Below are 22,949 nucleotides of genomic sequence, written 5' to 3' on the forward strand. Positions count from 1 at the left end.
GGACAAGAGCCATCAGGTCATTGTCAGGCTGTGTTTTGCTTGTGTGCATGTGCACTGTGTCAAAGCATGTGAGGTGCAGGGACCCTGGAGAGGTGACTGTGGGCCCCAGGCTGCAGAATGCTATCTCTCTGTAGGTAGTCTTCGTGCTGTCATGTGTTGGTTGACGAGGAACGCTACCCCACTGGCCCTTCTGTTTACGTCTATTATGAACAATTTTTTACCAAGAGCCCTATTAGCAAGTTAGTTTTTTAAAAATAGCTGGGTAGGAAAAGTGAAAATTTAATTTCCTAGTAAGCCATGGCTACTTTAATTTTAATTTTTGTGAAACAGATGTATCTCCTTCAATGTAAGAAGCAGGCAGGAAAAGCTGGTGGGGCAGTGGGGTGGCACCTGCAAGTCTAATTATGACATTTCAACTCATAGTCTTTGTAAGAAAATTGTTTCAGCCTGAATCTTGACATTAAAGTATATGGTCACAAAATTGCCAGTTAAACTAAGTGTGTAATATGATTAAATAAAACAAAGATATTCAGACATTTTTCCATGTTATTTGAATGTGTTGTTTTCAGTGGATGTGTCAGAAGTTTCCTTGTTTTTGAGTAGATCAGAAATAAACAATATAGTGCAAGACCTGTTGCGAACAACAACAAAAAATATAGCACAACGTTACTGCCAGTATATTGACATTGATATGTCCTAGACCCAGAACATTTTCATTACCATAAGGATACCTCATGCTGCCCTTTATAGCCATACCTATTTACCTCTTGCCTTCATCCTTTCCCTAACCTCTGGGAACCACTAATTTCTTCTCCATTTTTGTAGTTTGTCATTTCAAGAGTGTTTTACAGGTGGAATCATACAAAATGTAACCTTTGAGGTTGGCTTTTTTTAGTTTTTCTCCATAGTATGGAAATACCACAGTTTGTTTAACCACTCAATTCAATAGGTCATCTGGGTTGTTTCCAGTTTGGGGTTATTTTGAGTACACCTGATATTACCATTAATGTACAGGGTTTTGTGTAAACTTAACTCATCCTTTCTCTGGGATAAATGACCAATAGTGCATTTTCTGGGGCATGTAGTAGTTGCATATTTAGATTTTTAATAAATTGCAAATTGTTTTCCAGAATGGCTGCACTATTTAGTATTTTCATTAGCAATGTACGAGTAATTCAATTATCCTACATCTTTGTCAGCACTTGGTGTTGTCATTTTTATTTATTTATTTGTTTGTTAGTTTATTTATTGTGCTCACCCATAGACATGCCCATTGACCCTTGAGAGAGGGGAAGGAAAAGAGAGAGGGAGAGAACCTGCAACTCAGGGATGTACCCTGACCAGGAATTGAACCCACGACCCTTCAGTCTATGGGATGACACACCAACCAACTTAACCACACTGGCCAGGGTGTCAGTATTTTTTATTTTACCATTCTGGTGGGTGTGTAGTGGGTGTGGTTTTATTTGCATTTCTCTAATGGTTAATGATGTTGAACATCTTTTCGTGTGCCATTTGTATATCTTTGTTGAAATGTCTTTTTCACGCCCACTTAAAAACAATTTATTTGAGAGAGGGAAAGAGAGAGAGAAACATCCATTTGTTGTTCTACTTATTCATGCACTCATTGGTTGATTCTTGTATGTGCCCTGACCAGAGATTGAACCTGCAACCTTGGTATATCAGGATGACACTCTAACCAACAGAATTACCAGGCCTGGGCCTCATGCTTATTTTTTGTTGGAATTTTCTTTTTTTTAAACTATTGAGTTTTGAGTGTCCTTCATATATTTTAGATGCTAGCCCTTTGTCTTTGTCAGATATGTAGTTCGTAAATATTTTCTCCCTGCCTGTACTTCTCTTTTGTCTTTTATAATCCTGACAAAATCTTTTGCAGAATAAAAGTTTTTAATTTTCAAGTTAGTTCGATCTATCGCTTTCTCTTTTTATGGATTGTGTTTTTGGTATCAACTCTTAGAACTCTTTGCCTCACCAAAGGTTTCTCATCTTTTTCCTGAAAGCTTTATAGTTTGCTATTGTACTTTTAAGTCTAAGATCCATTTTGAATAAATGTTTATTAAGTTATGAGACTTAGGTTAAAGTTCAGTTTTATTGGTGGATATCTATTTGCCTCAGTACTGTTTGTTGTAAACGCTATGTTGCCTCCTTTGGATTGCATTTGTACTTTGTCAAAAATGAATGTGATGTATTTGTGTGGGTCTATTTAGGGGTTTTCTGTTTGATTTCATTGGTTATCCTCTCACCAATATCAGCCTTGATTACTATATGAGGTCTGTCCAGAAGCTATCTAGCCATGAAATATAAAAAAGAGACATTTATTGAAGAAGATACAAGATATAAGAAACACTGTACATAGGACAGTGATGCCTCAGTCCCCCTCAAAGTAGACAACTTGGGACCTCACACAGTTCTCCCACTTGTAGCATGGTGTTCCTTCTGCTCTGGAAGCAGAAGCTGTGGAATGAATTTTGCCAAAATACGTTTCATGGCAAGATCCTGCTCAAAATCTCGGACACAGTGTTTTTGGAGTCCCCAGATCAGCTTCTAGTTCTCACACTGTCAGTCACTGATCTTTGTTGATTGCAGCCCGTACTTGTTCAACACTCTGAGGTGTTCTGCTTGTTACGGCCCTTCCAGAACATAGATCAACTTCAACCAATTCTCAACCACCTTTGAAACGATTGTGCCACACTTTTATTTATGCTGCACTCATTGCATCATCCCTGAAAGCGTTCTGAATTATCTGAATAGTTTCCATGGAGGAAAGTTCAAGCTTAATGCAAAATTTGATGCAGATGTGTTGCTCTGCTTGCTCATTCATTCTGAATGTGATGACCACACAGTACACATACTCACTCATGCTCACCCAACAGCATCTACTGCCCTCACTGACTAGTACGTAAAGTGAAGTCGTCATTGTTTGTGCATGCGCATTCCAGTTCACTCGCCTTTGCTGCCAGGTTACATCGATGTTGTGCAAACTGTTCTCATTATATTAACAATGGCTGAACTTTTTCCAGACCTCATACAAAAATAATAAATCTTGAAATTGGATAAACTGATTCCTCCCATTTTCTTGTCAAAGTTGATTTAGCTATTTTAGTTCCTTTGCCTTTCCATATACAATTTAGAGTAATCTTTTTTTAAAAAATTTTATTTATTTTTAGAGAGAGGGGAAGGGAAGGAGAAAGGGAGAGAGATATCAATGTGTGGTTGCCTCTTGCACAGCCCCAATTGGGGACCTGGCCTGCAACCCAGGCATGTGCCCTGACTGGGAATCAAACTGGTGACACTTTGGTTCTCAGCCCGGTGCTCAATCCACTTAGCCATACCAGCCAGGTAGAATTATGTTTATGACAAAAAATTTGCCGGGATTTTGGTAGGAATTGAATTAATCCTGTATATTAATTTGGGAAGAATCAACATATGCTGAGTCTTTCAATCCATGAACATGGTATGTCTCTTTATTTTATAACTTTGATTTTCTTGATAAGCATTGTTTAGTTTCAGCATACAAATACTGTAAGTGTTTTGTTAGATTTATACCCCATCTTTCATTTTTTGAGCAATTGTACATGGTATTGCATTTAAAATTTCAGTGTCCATGTGTTCATTACTAGTATATTAAAGTAAGATGAGGTTTATATGTTTGTCTTATATCTCTGACTTTGCTGAATTCACTTATTAGTTCTATAAGTTCTCTAGATCTTTGAGATTTTTTCTGTAGGCAATCATGTCATCTGCATATATGGACAGTTTTATTTTTTTCTTTTCAATCTATGTGCCTTTTATTTCCTTTGCTTGCCTTATAAGAAGTTCCAGGGCTGTGTTGAGCAATATTGGTGAGACTAGACATCCTTGTCTTGTTCCTGATATTGGGGGAAAGCATTCAGGTTTTTTACCATACATACATGTATGTATAGTGATATTTGTAGATTTTTCATAGATAGTCTTTATCTAATTGATAAAAAAAATTTTCTGAGTTTTTATTATTAATGAGTGTTGAACTTTTCAAATGCTTTTTCTGTTTCAATTGCTAGATCATCTGATGTTTTTCTTATATAGTAGATTACATAGTTGATTGGTTTTATGGTATTGAACCAGCATTGCATTCTTGAACTGAACCCCTCTAAGTTATGGTGTATAATTAATTCTTTTTATATATTGCTGAATCTGTTGGCTGGTATTTTAATATGGACTTTTATGTCTATATCCATGGAGGTCTTCTGTAGTGGGTTTTTTTGTTTGTTTCATTTTAGGGTTTTTTTTTAGTGTGTGTGTGGTAGTTGTATTATTTGGTTTTGGAATCAGGATAATTTTTCTGCACTTACTGGTGATAAAAATGATCTTTCTTATTTATTTTGCTAATGTGGTAAAATGTATTGATAGAGTTCTAAAATATCAAACCAACCTTGCATTCCAGGAGTAAATACCTAAATAATCATGAAATATTCTTTGAAAATATATTGCTGGATTTGATTTGTTAATATTTCTTAAGGATTTCGGTCTATATTTGTATAGGACATTGATTTTTTTTTTCTTTAATGCCTTTATCAGGTTTTTATATCAGGGTTATGCAGGCCTTGTTAAATGAGTTGGGAAGTGTTTCATTCTCCTGTATTTTCAGAGAGTTTGAATAAGATTGGCATTATTTCCTTTTTATGTGTTTGGTAAAGTTCACGGGTAAAGCCATCTGGGCCCGGAGGGTTTTTTTGTGGGAAGGTTTTGAATGAAAGATTCCATAAAAAATGTGTATGTAACCACAAAAGGCCCCACACAACAACAGCAATCTTAAGAAAGAAGAACAGATTTGGAGGAATCACACTACCTAATATCAAAGTATACTATAAGGCCATAGTAATCAAAACAGCATGGTACTGACAAAAAACAGACATGTAGATCAGTGGGACAGAATGGAGAGCACAGAAACAAACGCACGCCTTTATAATCAATTAATATTTGACAGAGGAAGCAAGTACATACAATGGACTAAATTTAGTTTATTCAATGAATGGACAGATACACGCAGAAAAGTGAAAATAGACCAACTTTTTATGCTACACACAAGAATAAATTGAAAATGAATTAAAGACTTAAGTTTAGACCTGGAACCATAAAAATCCTAGAAGAAAACATAGGCAGTAAAATCTCAGACCTTGCTCATAGCAATACATTTTTAGGTGTATCTCCCTAGGCAAGGGAAACAAAAGAAAAAAAAAAAAAACAAATGGGACTGCATCAAACTAAAAGTTTTTTGCACAGAAAAAAAAAAGAAACCTCAAGAAAATGAAAAGACAGTGCCCTGATAAAGGGTTAATATCCAAAATTTATAAAGAACTTATAAAACTCAACACCAAAAAAACAATCCAATTAAAAAATGATCAAAGGCTCTGAATAGACACTTCTCCAAAGAGGACATACAGATGGCCAATAGACATATGAAAAGATGCTCACTATCACTAATCACCAGAAAAATGCAAATTAAAACCACAATAAGATACCACCTCATACCAGTCAGAATGGCTATCAATCAATTAACAAACAGTAAGTGCTGGCGAGGATGTGCAAAAAGGAGAACCCTTCTGCACTGTTGATAGGAATGCAGATTGGTACAGCCACTGTGGAAAGCAGTATGAAGTTACGTCAAAAAATTAAAAACTGAACTGCCTATGACCTAGTGATTCTACTTCTGAGAATTTATCTGAAGAAACCCAAAACACTTAATTCAAAAGAATATAAGCACCCCTATGTTTGCTGCAGTGTTATTTACAATAGCCACGATATGAAAGCAACCCTAGTGTCCATCAGTACATGAGTGGGTAAAACAACTATGGTTTAGTTAGACAATGGAATACTACTTGGTCATAAAAAAAGAAAATTTTACCCTTTCTGACAGTATGGATGGACTTGGAGAACATAATGCTAAATGAAATAAGCCTGTCAGAGAAAGACATATACCATATGATTTCACTCATGTGGAATCTATTGAACAAACAACTAACAAGCAAAATAGAGACAGTCATAGATGGAGAGCAGGATGACTGCTCTTGGGTGGGGGCATTAGGAGGTGGAGGGATTGAGCAAAAAAGAAAAAGTACTCATGAACATGGACAACAGTGGTGATTGTCAGGGAGAGAGGAGTGGGTGGAAGTGGTAGAGGGTATAAGGGGGATGAATGGCAATGGAAAAAAATACAATAAAAATAAATTTAAAAAAAATTATTTTTTTATAAATAAAGTTTTTCATTAAGAGTAGTTTTAGGATCACAGTAAAACTGAGCAGGAAGCACAAGAGAATTTTCATATACTCCCTGCCCCACCCAGGCATAGCTGCCCCAACTATCAATATCTCCCATCACAGTGGTACATTTATCACAGCCAACGAACCTACATTGACACATCCTTATCACACAAAGTCTATAATTTACATTAGGTTTCATTCTTCATGTTGTACTTCTATGGGTTTTGACAAACGTGTTCACCATTATAGTATCAGAATAGTTTCACTGCCCTAAAAATCCTGGTCTACCCTATTCATCCCTCCCTGCCCCCACCCTCCAGAGCCCCTGGCAACTTCTTATTTTCCATATCCATAGTTTTCTTTCTCCAGAATGTCTTACAATAGTTGGAATCATAGTACATTCCTTTTCTTTTTTCTTTCTTCTTCTTTTTTTTTTTGATTTTTGTTCTTATTTATTTGTTACTCTTAGAAAACCTCATTTTTGACTGAACTCAGAGGTAGAAACTCTGAGAGAGGACAGCCTGTGTCTCTTGACAATCTGTTCCTGATGTTTTTCTTTGGCCTCCTTCATCCTCTTAGCCAAAAATTTAGCATATTCTGCAGCCTCTTTCTTATTTTTCATAGTACATTGTTTCTTCAGAGCAATGCACCAGCGTTTGTGTTGCAGGACACGTGGAGTGATTAGTCACTGAATCTTAGGTGCTTTAGTCCTAGGTTTCTTATCTTCTGTGTTTAGGAGCTTTCTCACAACCTATTGGCAGACCTCTTCTTTAGAGAGGTTGAAAAGTTTATGGATCCTGCTAGCTCTGTTGGGCCCCAGGCGCTGAGGCACAGTAGGATCAGTGAGACCAGGAATATCTTTCTCCCCTTTTTTCACAATGACCAAGTTGAAAATGCTGAGGCTGACGTTCACAATGCAACCCGGAACAGATTTGCACTTTCGCTCTCCAGTCCGCCTGGGTCTGTAACAGGAATGGCCCTTGCTCAGCAGCAGGCAGACAGCAGCCATGTGTCAAGACCCCCTGCTTCATGGGGAAACCTTGTTTGTCGTTCCCACCACTGATTTGAACCACATAATCCTTCCATTCTTCACCCAGAGCGTCAGCGGCAACTTCTGTGGCCGTACGCTTCTCATAAAAGGTAAGAAGTTTGTGTTCATCATCCATTTCAATGAGTTTCTGGCGGCCAGTGGCTGGGAAAGAGATATTCAGCTTCATCCTGAGGCATCTGATTGCCTCCGAGGCGCCACGAAAAAGAGTAGTAGTATCCTTTCCAAATTGGCTTCTTTCACTTAGTAATATCCATGTAAGTTTCTTCCATGTCTTTTCATGGTTTAGTAACTCATGTCTTTTTAGGGCTGAATAATATTCCATTGTCTAGATATAACGCAGTTTTATGGATAAGGCTTTTACAAACGTCTGTGCTCGGGTTTTTGTGTGGACATAATTTTTCAATTCGTTTGGGTAAATACCAAGGAGTGTGATTTCTGGACCATATGGTAAGAGTATATTTAGTTTTGTAAGAAACTGCCAAACTGTCTTCCAAATTGACTGTACCATTTTGCATTCTCATCAGCAATAAATGAGAATTCCAGTTGGTTCATATCTTTATCGACATTTGATACTAGTGTTTTGGATTTTGGCCATTCTGATAGGTATGTAGTAGGATTTTATTATTGTTTTAATATGCATTTCCCTAATGACATATGATGTGGAGCAACTTGTCATATGCTTATTTGCCATCTGTATATCTTTGGTGAGGTGTCTGTTAAGATACTTTGCCCATTAAAAAAAAATCAGATTGTTCATTTTCTGTTGTTGAGTTTGAGTTCTTTATATATCAGATATGATTTTTGCAAATATTTGCTTTCAGTATATGGCTTATCTTATTTTCTTGATGGATTCAGTTTTTAAAATAGATATAAAGTTACTCAGATTTTCTGTTTCTTGTATCAGTTTTGGTAACATCTGTGTTTCAAAGAATTTCTCTTTTACATAAGTTGTCATATTTACTGGTATAAAGTTATCTTTTTAATGCCTGTGGTGCCCCCTTATTCATTTCTGATATTGCAATATGTGTTTTGTTGTTTTAAAAAATATTTATTTTTAGAGAGAGGGGGAGGGAGGGAGAAAGAGAGGGAGAAAAACATACGTCAGTTGGTTGCCTCTTGTTCCCACCCTGACCAGGGACCGAGCCTGCAACCCAGGCATGTGCCCTAACTGGGAATCAAACCAGCAACCTTTCACTTTACAGAACAATACCCAGCGAACTGAGCCACACCAGTCTAGTTAAGAATTTGTAAACTTTATTGTTTTCAAATAACTAACTTTTGGTTTTGTATGTTTTTCTCGTGTCCTATTTTATTTATCTCTACTCTCCTTTTTAATAATTTTGGATTAATTTGCTCTTTTTTTCTTATCCTTTAAAAATTATTTATTTATTTTTAGAGAAAGGGGAAGGGAGAGAGAAAGAGAGGGAGAGAAACATCAATCGGTTGCCTTTGGTATGTGTCCTGCATGTGAACTGAACCCACAACCCAGGCATGTGCCCTGACTGGGAATTGAACTCGTGACCTTTTGCCTTGCAGAAGGATGCCCAACCAACTGAGCCACACCAGTCAGGGCCCTAACTTCTTAGGATGGAAGCTTCAGTTATGGGTTTTGAACTTCTCTACTTTTCTAATATAATCACTTAAAGCTCTAATTTTCCCTTTAACCACTGTTTTAAGTTTATCCCACAAATGTAGTTTCATTATCACTGAGTTTGAACTATTTTTAACTTCCCTTTTGATTCTTCCTTGACCCATAGGTTATTTAGAAACGTCTTGCTTAATGTCCAAATAGTTCAGAATATTTGAGATATCTTATTTTCAACTTCAAATTGAATTTTGTTGTGGACCAAGAGTGTCCTCTGTCTGATTTCAGTCCTTTGAAATGAGTTGGTATTAGTTCAAGGCCCGGCATCATATGTTGGTGACCATCCCATGTGGACTTAAGAGTACATTCTGCAGTTGTTATGTGCCAGGTTCTTAATGCCTTTAGCCTGCTTTTAAAACAATTCTGTCCAAAGTTACCATCATCACAAGAGGCTTAGTCCGATAAGAGCTACTCAGACATTACCAATATTATTTTTTATATATCATTTTTTCATAATATATTCTCTTTGAAAGCATTCTGATGGCAGATATATTAAAATATAATAGATTATAAATAGGTTATAGCTTGTGTGATTCGTTATCTGGGTAAATATGTATCTTTATCCTGTACATGTGTTTTAAAGCAATTGTAAGATCTTTATATATATTAAATGATACTTCCTTTTCATTAATATGCATACTCCTTCTGGAAAAAAGTTTTATTTTTTATGTTTTATTACATCAATTAAGGACATAACAGAATATGTATTATTAAGCAACACCTGATACAGAGCCTGACAAAATTCTTTACTAAATTTAATTAAAGATTTGTCTGTTTCTCAAGGTACACTGCCTGGTTTCTTCTCTCCACGGTGGTCTCACATCTGAAAAATGGCTACGGATTGGCTGGGCAGTATTGTTTCCATCAACTGTGGGGATAGCTTGGGTGTCTATCAGGGAAGAGTGTCAGCAGTGGATCAGGTCAGCCAGACTATTTCTCTCACCCGGCCTTTCCACAATGGAGTGAAGTGCCTTGTGCCGGAAGTCACCTTCAGGTGAGTGTTCTGACTGATTCTTCCAAATCTAATATGGTGGTCTGTGGGGCTTGAACCAAGGCCAGAATGCGAGTAGTCTCTTGCGTAGGGCTGGTTTTGAGTAGTCTTGCTGGAGGTGAGGTTTTGTAGTATTGGATCATATGGTCCCACCACTGTTTTAGCAGACTGTCATAATTAGCTTTTAGCTAATGGTTAGGGTTTGTGAAACATTTTTCTCATCTCTATCAAGCATGCAATATTATATTATTTAAGTGGGCCAAATTCAGAATTACCTCTTGTTTTATGGTTTCAGATTTTTTTCTCAGTTTTGTATCACTGTGCTTTCTAAATCTGAGATTGTTGATTTTCCCCTGCATAACCAGCTCTCTTTGTAGAGCTGTATTATAATTTATCTCCAGAAGCACAGTGTGACCAGTAGCTAAAGTGCTTAGTTACAGGAATATATTTTTCTTAGTGTATGTCAGCATATCTGAAGCTGAGTAGTCTTCACATTCGTCTTTTTCAGTTTGGCAAACTTATGTTAAAAAAAAAAAAAAGACTGTTGGGCAAGAGTTTCCTTAACTTTCTGAGTAATACCTACAAATAAACTTTTTTGTAGGTGTATCCATTTTTTTTCTTTTTTTATTGTTTTTTAATTACAGTTGTCCCATTTTTCCCCCATTGCTCCCTCTCACCAAGCCCACTTCTCCCACAGTCATATCCCTCACCCATTGCCCATGTCCATGGGTCATTTATACACGTTCCTTGACTAGACCCTTCCCTATCTCCTTTCTCTCCCTCCCCCCTCCCACCTAATAACTGTTATTCTGTTCCTTGTTCAATTTAGTCATTTGTTTGAGTTGTTCCTTAGTCTCCTGTATTAGGTGATGTCATATGGTGTTTTTCTTTTATTGCCTGGCTTATTTCGCTAAGCATAATTCTCTCTAGTTCCATCCATGTTGTCACAAATGGCAGGAGTTCCTTCTTTCTTTCTGCTGCATAGTATTCCATTGTGTAAATGTTCCACAGTTTTTTGATCCACTCATCTACAGATGGGCACTTAGGCTGTTTCCAGTACTTAGCTATTGTAAACAAGGCTGCTATGAACATAGGGGTGCATAAGTTCTTTTGAATTGGGGTTTCAGGATTTTTGGGGTATAATCCTAGCAGTGGAATTGCTGGTTCAAAAGACAGTTCCAGTTTTAGTTTTTTGAGGTAATCCCATACTGTTTTCCGTAGTGGCTGCACCAGTCTGCATTCCCACCAATAGTGCAGTAGGGTTCCAGTTTCTCTACATCCTCGCCAGCAGTTATTGTTTGTTGATTTCTTGATGATGGCCATTCTGACAGGTGTAAAGTGGTATCTCATTGTGGTTTTTATTTGCATCTCTCTAATGGTTAGTGATGTTGAGCATTCTTTCATGTGTCTATGGACCTTCTGTGTATCCTCCTTGGAGAAGTGTTTGTTCATGTCTTTTGCCCATTTTTTAATTGAGCTGTCTGTCTTCTTGATGTTGAGATGTGTAAGTTCTTTATATATTTTGGAGATTAATCCCTTGTCCGAGGTATCATTAGCAAATATGTTTTCCCATATGGTTGGTTCCCTTTTCATCTTGCTGATGTTTTCTTTTGCTGAGCAGAAACACTTTAGTTTGATGTAGTCCCATTTGTTTATTCTTTCCTTTATTTCCCTTGCCTTAGAAGATGTATTGGTAAAATTATGGCTACGTGGGATATCTGAAATAGTCCTGCCTATGTTTTCCTCTAGGATTTCTATGGTGTCACAGCTTACATTTAAATCTTTGATCCATCTTGAGTTTATTCTGGTGTGTGGTATAAGTTGGTGGTCTATTAGTTTCATTTTTTTTGCATGTCCCTGTCCAGTTCTCCCAGCACCATTTGTTAAAGAGGCTCTTCTCACTCCATTTTATGCTCCTTCCCCCTTTGTCCAATATTAGTTGACTATATAGACATGGGTTTATTTCTGGGCTCTCTATTCTGTTCCATTGATTTATATGTCTGTTCTTCTGCCAGTACCAGACTGTTTTGATTACCATGGCCTTGTAGTATAGTTTGATATCAGGAATTTTGATTCCTTCTACTGTGTTCTTCTTCTTCAAGATTGCTGTGGCTATTTGGGCTCTTTTTTGGTTCCATATAAATTTTTGAAGTATTTGTTCTAGATCTGTGAAATATGTCATTGGTATTTTAATAAGGATTACATTGAATTTATAAGTTGCTTTGGCTAGTATGGACATTTTAATGATGTTGTTTTTTCCCATCCATGAACATGGTATTTGCTTCCATTTATTTGTATCTTCCTTAATTTCTTTCTTCAGTGTTACGTAGTTTTCTGAGTACAGATCTTTTACCTCCTTGGTTAAGTCTATTCCTAGGTACTTTGTTTTTTTGTTGTTATGGTAAATGGGATTTTTTTTTTAGTTTCTAGCTGTGATATTTTATTGTTGGTGTACAGAAATGCCTTCGATCTCTGAATATTGACTTTGTATCCTGCTATTTTGCCAAACTCACTTATTAGGTCGAGTAGTTTTTTTTTTTTGTGGAGTCTGTAGGGTTTTCTGTGTACACTATTATGTCGCCTGCAAATAATGACAGTTTTACTTCCACTTTTCCAATTTGGATGCCTTTTATTTCTTTTTCTTGTCTGATTGCGGCGGCTAGAACGTCCAACACTGTGTTGAATAGGAGTGGAAATAGTGGACATCCTTGTCTTGTTCCTGACCTCAGGGGGAATGCTCTCAGTTTTTGCCCATTGAGTATGATCTTGGCTTCAAGTTTCTCATATATGGCCTTAATTATGTTGAGGTATGCTCCCTCTATTCCCATTTTGCTGAGTTTTCATCATAAATGGGTGTTGTATTTTATCAAATGCTTTTTCTGCATGTATTGCTATGATCATGTGGTTTTTGTCTTTCATTTGGTTTATGTGGTGTATTACGTTTATTGATTTGTAAATATTAAACCATCCTTGCATCCCTGGGATGAATCCCACTTGATCGTGGTGTATAATCTTTCTAATGTGTTGCTGTATCTTGTTTGCCAATATTTTGTTGAGGATTTTAGTATCTACGTTCATCAGTGATATTGGCCGGTAGTTTTCTTTCTTTGTTGTGTCTTGACCTGGTTTTGGAATTAGGGTAATACTGGCTTCATAGAATGAGTTTGGGAGTCTTCCCTCTTCTTGGATTTTTTGGAATAGTCTGAGAAGGATAGGAGTTCTTTTCTCTATGTTTTGTAAAATTCAGCTGTGAAGCCATCCGGTCCAGGGCTTTTGTGTGTCGGGAGTTTTTTGATACTGCTTCAATTTGTCTAGTTGTTATTGGTCTGTTCAGGCTTTCTGCTTCTTCTTGATTCAGTTTTGGAAGACTATGTTTCTAGAAATTTGTCCATTTCATCTAGGTTGTCAAATTTCTTGCCATACAGTTGTTTGTAGTAATTTCTTACAATCCTTTGTATTTCTGTGATATCACTCATGATTTCTCCTCTTTCGTTTCTGATTTTATTTATTTGGGTCTTCTCTCTTTTTTTTCCTGATGAGCTTGGTTAAAAGCTTATCGATTTTTGTTTATCTTTTCAAAAAATCAGCTCCTACTTTTGTTGATGTTTTGAATTGTTTGTTTAGTTTCTGTGTCATTTAATTCTGTTCTAATCTCGATGATTTCCTTCCTTCTTCTCGCCCTGGGATTTGTCTGTTGTTGTTGTTCTAGTTCTTGTAGCTGAAGGGTTAGATTTTTTATTTGAGATTCTTCTATCCTTTTCAGGTAGACTTGTGTTGCTATGAACTTTCCTCTCAGGACTGCTTTTGCTGTGTCCCATAGGTTTTGGGCTGTTGTGTGTTCATTATCATTAGTTTCCAGAAACTTCTTTATTTCTTCCTTGATGTCATTGTTAACCCATTCATTATTTAATATGTATTCATTCTCCATAAGTTTGGATGTCTTTGATTTTTTTCCTTGAGGTTGATTTTTAGTATAAAGGCATTTTGGTCTGAAAAGATGCTTGATATATTTAAATTTTCTTGAATTTGTTTAGGCTTGTTTTGTGTCCTGTCATGTGGCCTATCTTTGAAAATATCCCATGTGCATTTGAAAAGAATGTATATTTTGCTTCTTTGGGGTGAAAAGTTCTATATATATCAGTTAAGTTCATTTGATCTAGTGTGTTATTCAATGCCTCAATATCCTTGGTGTTTCTTTGCTTTGAAGATCTGTCTATTGTCGATAATGGAGCATTAAGGTCCCCTACTATAAGTGTGTTGCTGTTGATATCCTTCTTGTAGTCTTCTAGTATTTTCCTTATATATTTGGGTGCTCCTATGTTGGGTGCATATATGTTTACCAGGGTTACATCTTCTTGACGGATTGTTCCCTTAAGTATTACGAAATGTACTTATTTGTCTCTTTTTATGGCCCTTGCTGTGAAATCCATTTTGTCTTATATGAGGACTGCTACCCCAGTTTTTTTGTCCATTTGCTTGGAATACTTTTTTCCATCCCTTCACTTTCAGCCTGTGTAAATCTTTTGTTTTGAGGTGTGTCTCTTGTAGACAGCAAATATTGGGTCATGTTTTTGTATCCAGTCTGCTACCCTATGTCTTTTAATTAGTGCATTTAATCCATTTACATTTAAGGTTATTATTGACAGGTATTTATTCATTTCCCTTTGTACTTGTGTTCCTCTCCTTCTCCTTATTTTTTCTTTTTCTTAAAGCATTCCCTTCAGCATCTCTTGCAATGCTGGTTGGTGGAGATGTATTCTTTTAGTCTTCCTTTGTCTGAGAAACTCCTTATTTCACCTTCCATTTTGAATGAGAGCCTTGCTGGGTAGAGTAGTTCTGGTTGTAGGCCTTTATTTTTCATTGCTTGGCATATTTTTTGCCATTCCCTTCTGGCTTGTAGTGTTTCTGCTGAGAAATCTGATGCTAGCCTTATTGGACAGCTAGCTCCCTTCTATGTTATTTGCTGTTTTTCTCTTGCTGCTTTTAGTATTCTCACATTGCCTTTGAATGTTGCCTTTTTTTTTATGATTTACCTTGGAGTAGGCCTTTTTGAGTTTGTCTTCATGGGACCCTCTGTGCTTCCTGGACTTGCATGACTTTTTCTCCCATTATTTAGGAAAATTTTCTGTCATTACTTTTTTTATCAGGTTTTCTTCCCTTGCTCCTCCTCTTCTCCTTCTTGTATCCCTATGATTCTAATGTTGTTTAGTCTCATGTTGTCCTGCAGTTCTCTTAAACCCTCTTCATATTTTTTCAATCTTTTTTCATTTTGTTGTATTTTCTGGGAATTTTTTTCTACATTGTCCTCTAACTCACTGATCCGATTCTCTGCTTCGTTTAGCCTGCTTTTGATTGTTTCTACTGTGTTCTTCAGTTCAGAAATTGTATTCTTCATTTCTTCCTGGTTCTTATTAATATTTTTTATGTCCTTTTTTATGCTGGTATAGTTCTCTGTAAGTTCTTTGTAGCTTCCCTGAAATTCTTTGTAGTTTCCTTGGAGTTCCTTGTAATTTCCCTGGAGTTTGTCGTCTTTTTCTTTGAGATTGTCAAGTACATTTAGCTTCCTTATAACCATTCTTTTGAATTCCATGTCTGATAGTTGGCTTATGTCTGTTCCATCTATCTCTCTTTCTGGGAATTCCTCTTTTCCTTTCATTGGGAGGTTGTTTCTGTGTCTCCCATGTTGGATTCTTCTTGTTTTTGTTTATTAGATTTGTCTGCTTTGATTTCCCGCCTCCATGGTATAAGATTCTTTATAGCAGACCTGGGGGATTCAGTGATGCAGTCTCTTTGATCTCCTGAGCCTGACGCTCTTGGGATGCCCTTTATGCCGTTTGTTTCTGCTGTCTGGTTGTATTTCTGTTACTCTTTGGTGGATCCTTTCCTCTGGCTAGTTGATTGAGAGTCACTCTGCCTACCTTGTCTTGAGTTCTTTTGTGGAGATGCTGTTAAAACATAAACACACAACCCAGGCAAAAACCCCACACCCTCAAAAATATCCCCCACCCACAATTCCACTATTGGCAGCAAATGATCCAGTATTAATATAAATGTAGAGAGGTTAGGGCTACTATACTATAGGAGAAACAGGTAAGAGTTCTTTTAAATGAAAGAAAGATCATTTTTGAGAGGGAAGATGATAGAAGAATAATAGTAGCAAGTAGGGTCAAAGCCATGCGAGACAGTAAGTATTTACATTGTATGTTAAAAAAGAGAGGGAAGAATGCAGATGAAGTGAGAAAGTGGAAGTGTATAATATTAGGTTTATATAGCAGTTGAATGCTACATGTTTAGTGTGAAAGGGAAGCTAAACAAAATGGACAAAAATTAAAGAAGGATAGGAGGGAGAGAAAGTAGGAAACAGATTGAACAAAGAGTTTTAAAAAAAGGGAAGAAGCGGGAAAAAAAAAACGGGAAGAAAAAAAGAAAGTGTTTACTCAGTTCAACCTTTGGTCTCAGCCTTTTTTTTCTGGATCCACCCCTGTCAAAATTCCATGGGTTTCAAATCTTTCCTGGATGGCTGGCTGTGAGGAGATCTGGCTGGTTTCAGTGGCTCCTTTTCTCTCACTTGTGGGCCTGCTGCAGCCCTCTGCTATGAGCCGCACTGAGTTTGGTCTCTCCCCCACTTGTCCTGCGGCACCCTCCAGCAGTCCTCAGGCTTCTCTTAACAGCGTTGTTCTGCTGGCAAGCCAGTGTGCATGTCCCTAGTTCCCGCCCAGCCTTGGGTCCTGTCTTCGCTTCTCTTCCCAAGAAGTCTCTGTGCGCCAAGCCGCAGCACCTGGCTGCTTCCGTCCCTGGCTGGCAGCAGCTCACTGTTCACCTCAGGTGTATCCATTCTTATTTCTTACCTCCTCTGAAATCTCAGTAGAAGAAATACCCTTTGTGTTCAGGGCTCACCTTATCATGTGTGCTTTATATGCTGTGCTTTGCTATCTCCTTTGAGGCCTTGTCCATTTCTTTCATGCCTTTAGTTTCAACCTTGATTACTCTTTTTTCTCTCCACCTTCTAACATTCCCACGCCTGTCCCGTAGTACAGACATTCCCCCCACCCCTCATACAACTTGTATTTGCAATTATCATTTCCTTCTCTTTATGCCCACAGTTCTTTTAAGAGCAAAATAGTCTGCTTTCATTCCCTTTGTGTCCCCATTCTCTAGTCTCTTCTTACCCCACCTTACCTTTTTTCTAACTTTACCATCTTGCTTAGCTAGCTAGCTCTTGCCAAGGTTATAGATGGCCTAATTGCCAAATTTAGTGTCAGAGTCTCAATTATAATCTGTTCAAATGCTTCCTAACTTTTTTTTAAATCTTCACCTGAGGACATTTTTTTATTGCTTTTAGAGAGAAAGGAAGGGGGTGGGGAAAGAGAAAAACATTGATGTGAGAGAGAAACATTGATTGGCTGCCTTCTCGTACGAGGGATCCAGTCGTGTCCTTTCAGTCTATGGGATGATGCTCCAACCAAGCCACACCAGCCAGGGCACATGCTCCCTAACTTTTGAAGTATCCTTTTCTTTTAGTTTCTCCGTCACCCCTTTGGGTTTTCTTTTCACATTTTCCTCCATTCCTTTACATTTCTTTTTTCCAGGTTTGTTTTCTTATACTCGCTTTTTAAGATTAGTTTACTCAAATTTCTATCTTTGATTCTTTTCTCATTCTGTACTCTCTAGACATTCTCGTGTATACCTTCTTAGACATTAATGAGACCCCGTCTTTTTCATTAGTAATAATAAGCATTTATTGAATTCTTAGTAACTAAATAGTAGACTTAATTATTTGCCTATATCATGTAATTTAACCATGAGAATATTTATCAACTGGCCATTGTTATTACCGATTACTTCTCTGTTTGCCTATTAATCTTTAATTTAGACCCATTTTCTGAGCTCCAGACACTTTATTTTAATTGTCTAGTGGTATTTCAAGGTGGATATCCTTAAATCTTCAATTTAAGATTTTAAAAGTTGAACTCATGTTACCTAAAGATTTCTTTTTCCAAATATTTACCCTTAATAGGTGACTAATGACACCTTCCACCCAAGTTAGAAATTTAGGAATCATAATAAGTTCTTTTTCTTAGACTCTTCTGTTAAGTTAGTCACCAAATCCTGGGGGTTCCAAATGTCTCATGGTTCCAACTTCCCTTCTCCCTTTTCATTGTTACTTGCCCTGTTTACCTTCTCTTATTTCTTGTCTCTTAATTGGTGCTCTTGCCTTTAGTTTCTCCACTTACACCCACCAGAAAAATCCAGTGTGATTATGACTGGCCCTTAACTGCCTCCACAGGCCTTACCTCCTAGTGGCCCTTCACAAGCATCCTTCCCTTTAGTCACACCATAACATTTGCATTCATCAAAGGGACCACATGTTATCAGTCTCTGAACCTTGGCCTGAGATGCCTGTTCTTGTTGGCCAACTCATTTCCATCCACCCAGACTTAGCGTACACATTTCATCCACCTCTGCCAAACTAACATCTTTATTTTCCTTTCAGGTTCTCTAGTCTCCTGTGCACACCTCTGTCATAGTATTTAACACTTTAAAAACATTTTCCCCTTTTTATTGAATGTATCGGGGTAATGCTGGTTAACAAAATTATACAGGTTTCAAGTGCATAGTTCCACAACATTTTATCTATACACTTTAGTGTGTGTTCACCACCCCAACTCAAGTCTCCTTCCATCACCATTCATCCTCCCATATCCTCCTCCACTTCCCCCCATATCCTCCTCCACCTCCCCCTAGCAACCACACTGTTCTTTGTATCCATGAGTTCTTTTTCTTGCTCAATCCCTCCACCCATCCACCCTTCCTCAGCCCCCAGTATTTAATGCTTTTTGACTATCTACTTGTCTTTTCTATTGTCCAGATTGTGAGTTCTTTGTGGTCATATATTGCTTTTCATCTCTATATACCCCATTCCCAATGCAGGGGTTACTGTCTGTATATGCCTACTGAATGAGCAAGTGAGTGAATTAATGAAAAAGAGCTATTAAGCATTCTGGAAATCTAAGATGTTAATGATAGTTTTGTGATTAATTGGAGCTCTTTAAAGGGCAGTGCTGTGCCAGTTCAATGTTGGTGTCTTTAAGTGTTCTTCCACCTTTCTTAGTTTTTGCCTTTGATAACTCATAACTCATTGAAATGCAGCCCTACAAAGGTATAGCTGGTTGCTGTTGATTCCAGTTTCATCACTGTTACCACTATTGCAGATTTGAGAATTGGATTCTTTTGTGTATTTCAGGGCAGGTGACATTATGGAATTAAAAATTCTGGAGATACCGGGGCCTGGAGAAAACCAACATTTTGGAGAACTTCAGACAGAATTGTGCTCCTCTGGTGTTGGGTTCCAAGTGGGTATCAATCAGAATGGCACAGGCAGGTTGGTCAAGAAGCCAGCCTCCTCCAGTAGTGCCCCTCAGAACATCCCGAAGAGGACGGATGTGAAGAGCCAGGATGCTGCCGTCTCCCCACAGCAGCAGTGCTCCAGGAGCTGTGTGGACAGGCACGTGGAGCCCTTGAGCCAGTCCAGAAGTTTCCGTCGTCGGCACAACTCTTGTAAGTCAGAGCAAGTTCATATTTCTTCTTAGTCTGATGTGTGAGGGCTGTAAGTTTTTATCCACTGCCTATTCTTTAAAGAATCCTTCATTACCCTAATAAAAAAGGATGTTGGCAGAGCTCACAAAAATATAGCATGGTTCTCTTATTCCAGAACTATTTCCTCAAGATACTAAGGGAAAAGAAGTGAGCTGTTAGAGACTCACACCAATTCCCCACCCTCTCCCACTACTTCCCTTTCTTCAAGAAAACATCTGCCTAGAGTTCACATAGAAGTGATACTGTTTTTTATCTGGTAACTGATGGTTATAGTGATGTCCGGGGTTGAACCTGCACTTGGGTGGTTCCAGGGAATTCTTGGATAACTTTTCTTCTTATGATTTGGTTCCCATTCTCAATTAGAGGAGAGGAAGGTGACTTGTCTAGACATCTCTGTGATCTTTTTTATTTTTTTAAATATATTTTATTGATTATATTGTTACAATAGTTCCAATTTTTTTCCCCTCTGCCCAGCACCACCCCTCCCCCAGCAATCCCACCCCACGCCCCAGTCCATGCCCATGGGTCATACATGCAAGTTCTCTGGCTTCGCCCTTTCCTATATTATTCTATTTTTTTTAAATTAACTAATTAATTAATTTTTTATAACAATCCCCCCCTCTCAGACTTAAGATCCTTTATAATCTTATAGAGGACAATGGGCGAAGGTCTCAAGCTCCTCTAGCTGCTTCAAGCTGGACATGGTCATCGTCCTACCTACCCTTGGGTTCAGAAATCCCTAATAAGAGTGGGGGTGTGGAGGGGACGGTGGCCTTCCCACATGGTGAAGGATCGTGCAGACTCCAGGTCAGTTGGCTGTCCCTGGAGAACTGCGTGCTTGGTTTAACAGGCTGACATCCTTGTTGTATTCTGGGGGCAACAGATTTGGCAACAGGGTTAAAAGGCATCATTCAGTCAATAACCACTAGATGACAAAAGGCAGGAACTAACTTTTCAATGTCCCACATTAGGGGAAAAAAGGGCTTCTTTGGAGGAAGGCGTGCAAGGCACATCACACCTGTCCAAAGCCCTTTTGCCCATTATACTTAGTTTGGGCTGAGGGGAATATTTTAGGTTTCCCCCCTCTCAGACCTCTGGGCCCTTTCTGTCCAACCCATTAGGATAGAAAAGAGAAACCAGTTTTAAAGTGAAGCCCACAGAGCACCCCATTCTTCACCAACCCAGCCACTTAGTTCAGCCAAACCATTGAGTCTCAGGAGGCAGCGATACAGACAGGATTAAGTGAGGCCTATATGTACAATCACTCAGGTAATAAGATCATAATGACCTTTGAAAACAGAAAACACATATTAGTTTATGTAACATAACCCACGAAAAAGTCTCTAAATCTGTGAGACTGTCTTATTGGAAAGACATCCAGTTGCAAGGCATTTGACATTCTTCTTGCCTGTAAATTAAGCATCGTTGATGATGCCACAGACATAGTTTAACTTTCAAATGAAAACAAGCTTTAAATGAACTTTAAATGAAAAGAAACTTTAAAGACGGTTAGCTGCACTACTTTATAGTCTACCACTGAGCATTGTGATTTTCCTTGAATCACGATTTTTCTCCTTAAGATTACCCTCCTTGTCATTAAAGGGACTGCATTAAGTCCAGTTTTAATTTATCCTGTTCATGTGCATAAACACAACAAGAACAGCAAATGATCACTTATGATCTTTAGTTCTGCTTTGCTGGAACTTACACAAGGAACCTTTAGGGTGACCTTCAGTCTGCCCCTCAGGGCACAGAAGCTGAGCCACATACCTGCCATTCAGCCTTGCCTGTAAACACCTGTCTTTTCCAAGTCCTTCAGGTTTTCCATTGTGCCTTAAGGTCCCTTCTAGCCATCTTTCAGGAAAGTAACCTTCATTCCTTCCCTGGGAAGATTGCCATGTACTAGGTACTACGCCTTTTTTCTTGCGGGCTTTTATTACCTTCAAAAGTCAATCCCAGTTCTTCAGGGCTTTTTGGTAACAACCAGAGCCCAAGCATGTCTCCTTTAGGCATGACATTCCAGTCAAAGTCTTGGTCAACAAATCCTCTATTAACAACTGGTCTTATTAGTTTTATGCAAAGAACCTTATGTCATTACTTACTTCTTCAGAATGCCAAGTTCTGGAGGGATCAGGTAGGGAGAAAAATATACAGTGTGAAGGAAAATCTTTGTCCTTCTAATATTCACTAAAATTGCATTTCCATACTTTATAATTTCTTTTTTTTCCCACTAAAAATTTTGTTTTTGTTTCTGTTACAGTTGTCCCACTTTTTCCCCATTGCTTCCCTGCACCCAGCCCACCCCTTCTCCCACAGTCAATCCCCACCCTGTAGTCCATGTCCATGGGTCATTTATACATGTTCTTTGACTAGACCCTTCCCCTTCTTACCCCTCTTCTTTCTCTTCCCTCTCCCTCCTTTGTCACTGTTAGTCTATTCCTTGTTTACACAACTCTGGTTCAATTTTGCTCATTTGTTTCTGTTGTTCATTAGTCTCCTGTAATAGATGATAGCATAAGGTATTTTTCTTTCATTGCCTGGCTTATTTTGCTAAGCATAATTCTCTCTAGTTTCATTCATATTGTTGCAAATGTTAGAAGTTCCTTCTTTCTCTCTGCTACATAGTACTCCATTGTGTAAATGTACCACAGTTTTTTGATCCACTCACCTACAGATGGGCACTTAGGTTGTTTCCAGCACTTGGCTATTGTAAATACTGCTGCTATAAATGTAGGGGTGCATAGGTTTTTTTAAATTGGTATTTCAGAATTCTTTGGATAAAATCCTAGCAGTGGAATTGCTGGTTCAAAAGGCAGTTCCATTTTTAGTTTTCTGAGGAAATTCCAAACTGTCTTTCATAGTGGCTGCACCAGTCTGCATTCCCACCAGCAGTGCACCAGGGTTCTCTTTTCTCCTCACCCTCACCAGCACAAGTTGTTCGTTGATTTGTTGATGATGGCCATTCTGACTGGTGGGAGGTGGTATGTCATTGTGGTTTTTATTTGCATCTCTGTGATGGCTAGTGATGTTGAGCATTCTTTCATATGTCTATGGACCCTCTGTATGTCCTCTTTGGAGAAGTGTTTGTTCAGGTCCTTTGCCCATTTTTGAATTGGGTTGTCTGTCTTCTTGGTGTTGAATCATATAAGTTCTTTATATATTTTGGAGATCAATCCCTTGTCTGAGATATCATTGACAAATATGTTTTCCCATACGGTTGGTTCCCTTTTCATCTTGCCGATGTTTTCTTTTGCTGAGCAGAAACTCTTTAGTTTGATGTAGTCCCATTTGTTTTTTCTTTTATTTATTTCCCTTGCCTTAGGAGATATATCAGTGAAAGTGTTGCTATGTGGGATATCTGAAATTTTCCTGCCTATGTATTTTTCTATGACTTTTATGGTGTC

At 38.0% G+C, this 22,949-nt stretch overlaps 1 protein-coding gene and 1 pseudogene across 1 annotated transcript in view; one reads left to right on the top strand and one right to left on the bottom strand.

Moving 5' to 3' along the window:
- The window catches only part of EDC3 (enhancer of mRNA decapping 3), an 85,913-nt gene that overhangs the window by 20,133 nt on the left and 42,831 nt on the right, over positions 1-22,949 (top strand). The window contains exons 2-3 of the mRNA XM_090270017.1: positions 9,741-9,951; positions 19,193-19,506. Coding sequence (XP_090126143.1) covers positions 9,788-9,951; positions 19,193-19,506 — 478 coding nt within the window. The 5' untranslated portion in view covers positions 9,741-9,787. The remainder of the gene's footprint in view (positions 1-9,740; positions 9,952-19,192; positions 19,507-22,949) is intronic.
- Positions 6,737-7,478, bottom strand: LOC150015669 (small ribosomal subunit protein eS6 pseudogene; annotated as a pseudogene).

The sequence above is a fragment of the Furipterus horrens genome, unplaced genomic scaffold, assembly GCF_987537825.1.
Source record: "Furipterus horrens unplaced genomic scaffold, mFurHor1.1.pri manual_scaffold_3, whole genome shotgun sequence".
NCBI classification, from domain to species: Eukaryota; Metazoa; Chordata; class Mammalia; order Chiroptera; family Furipteridae; genus Furipterus; species Furipterus horrens.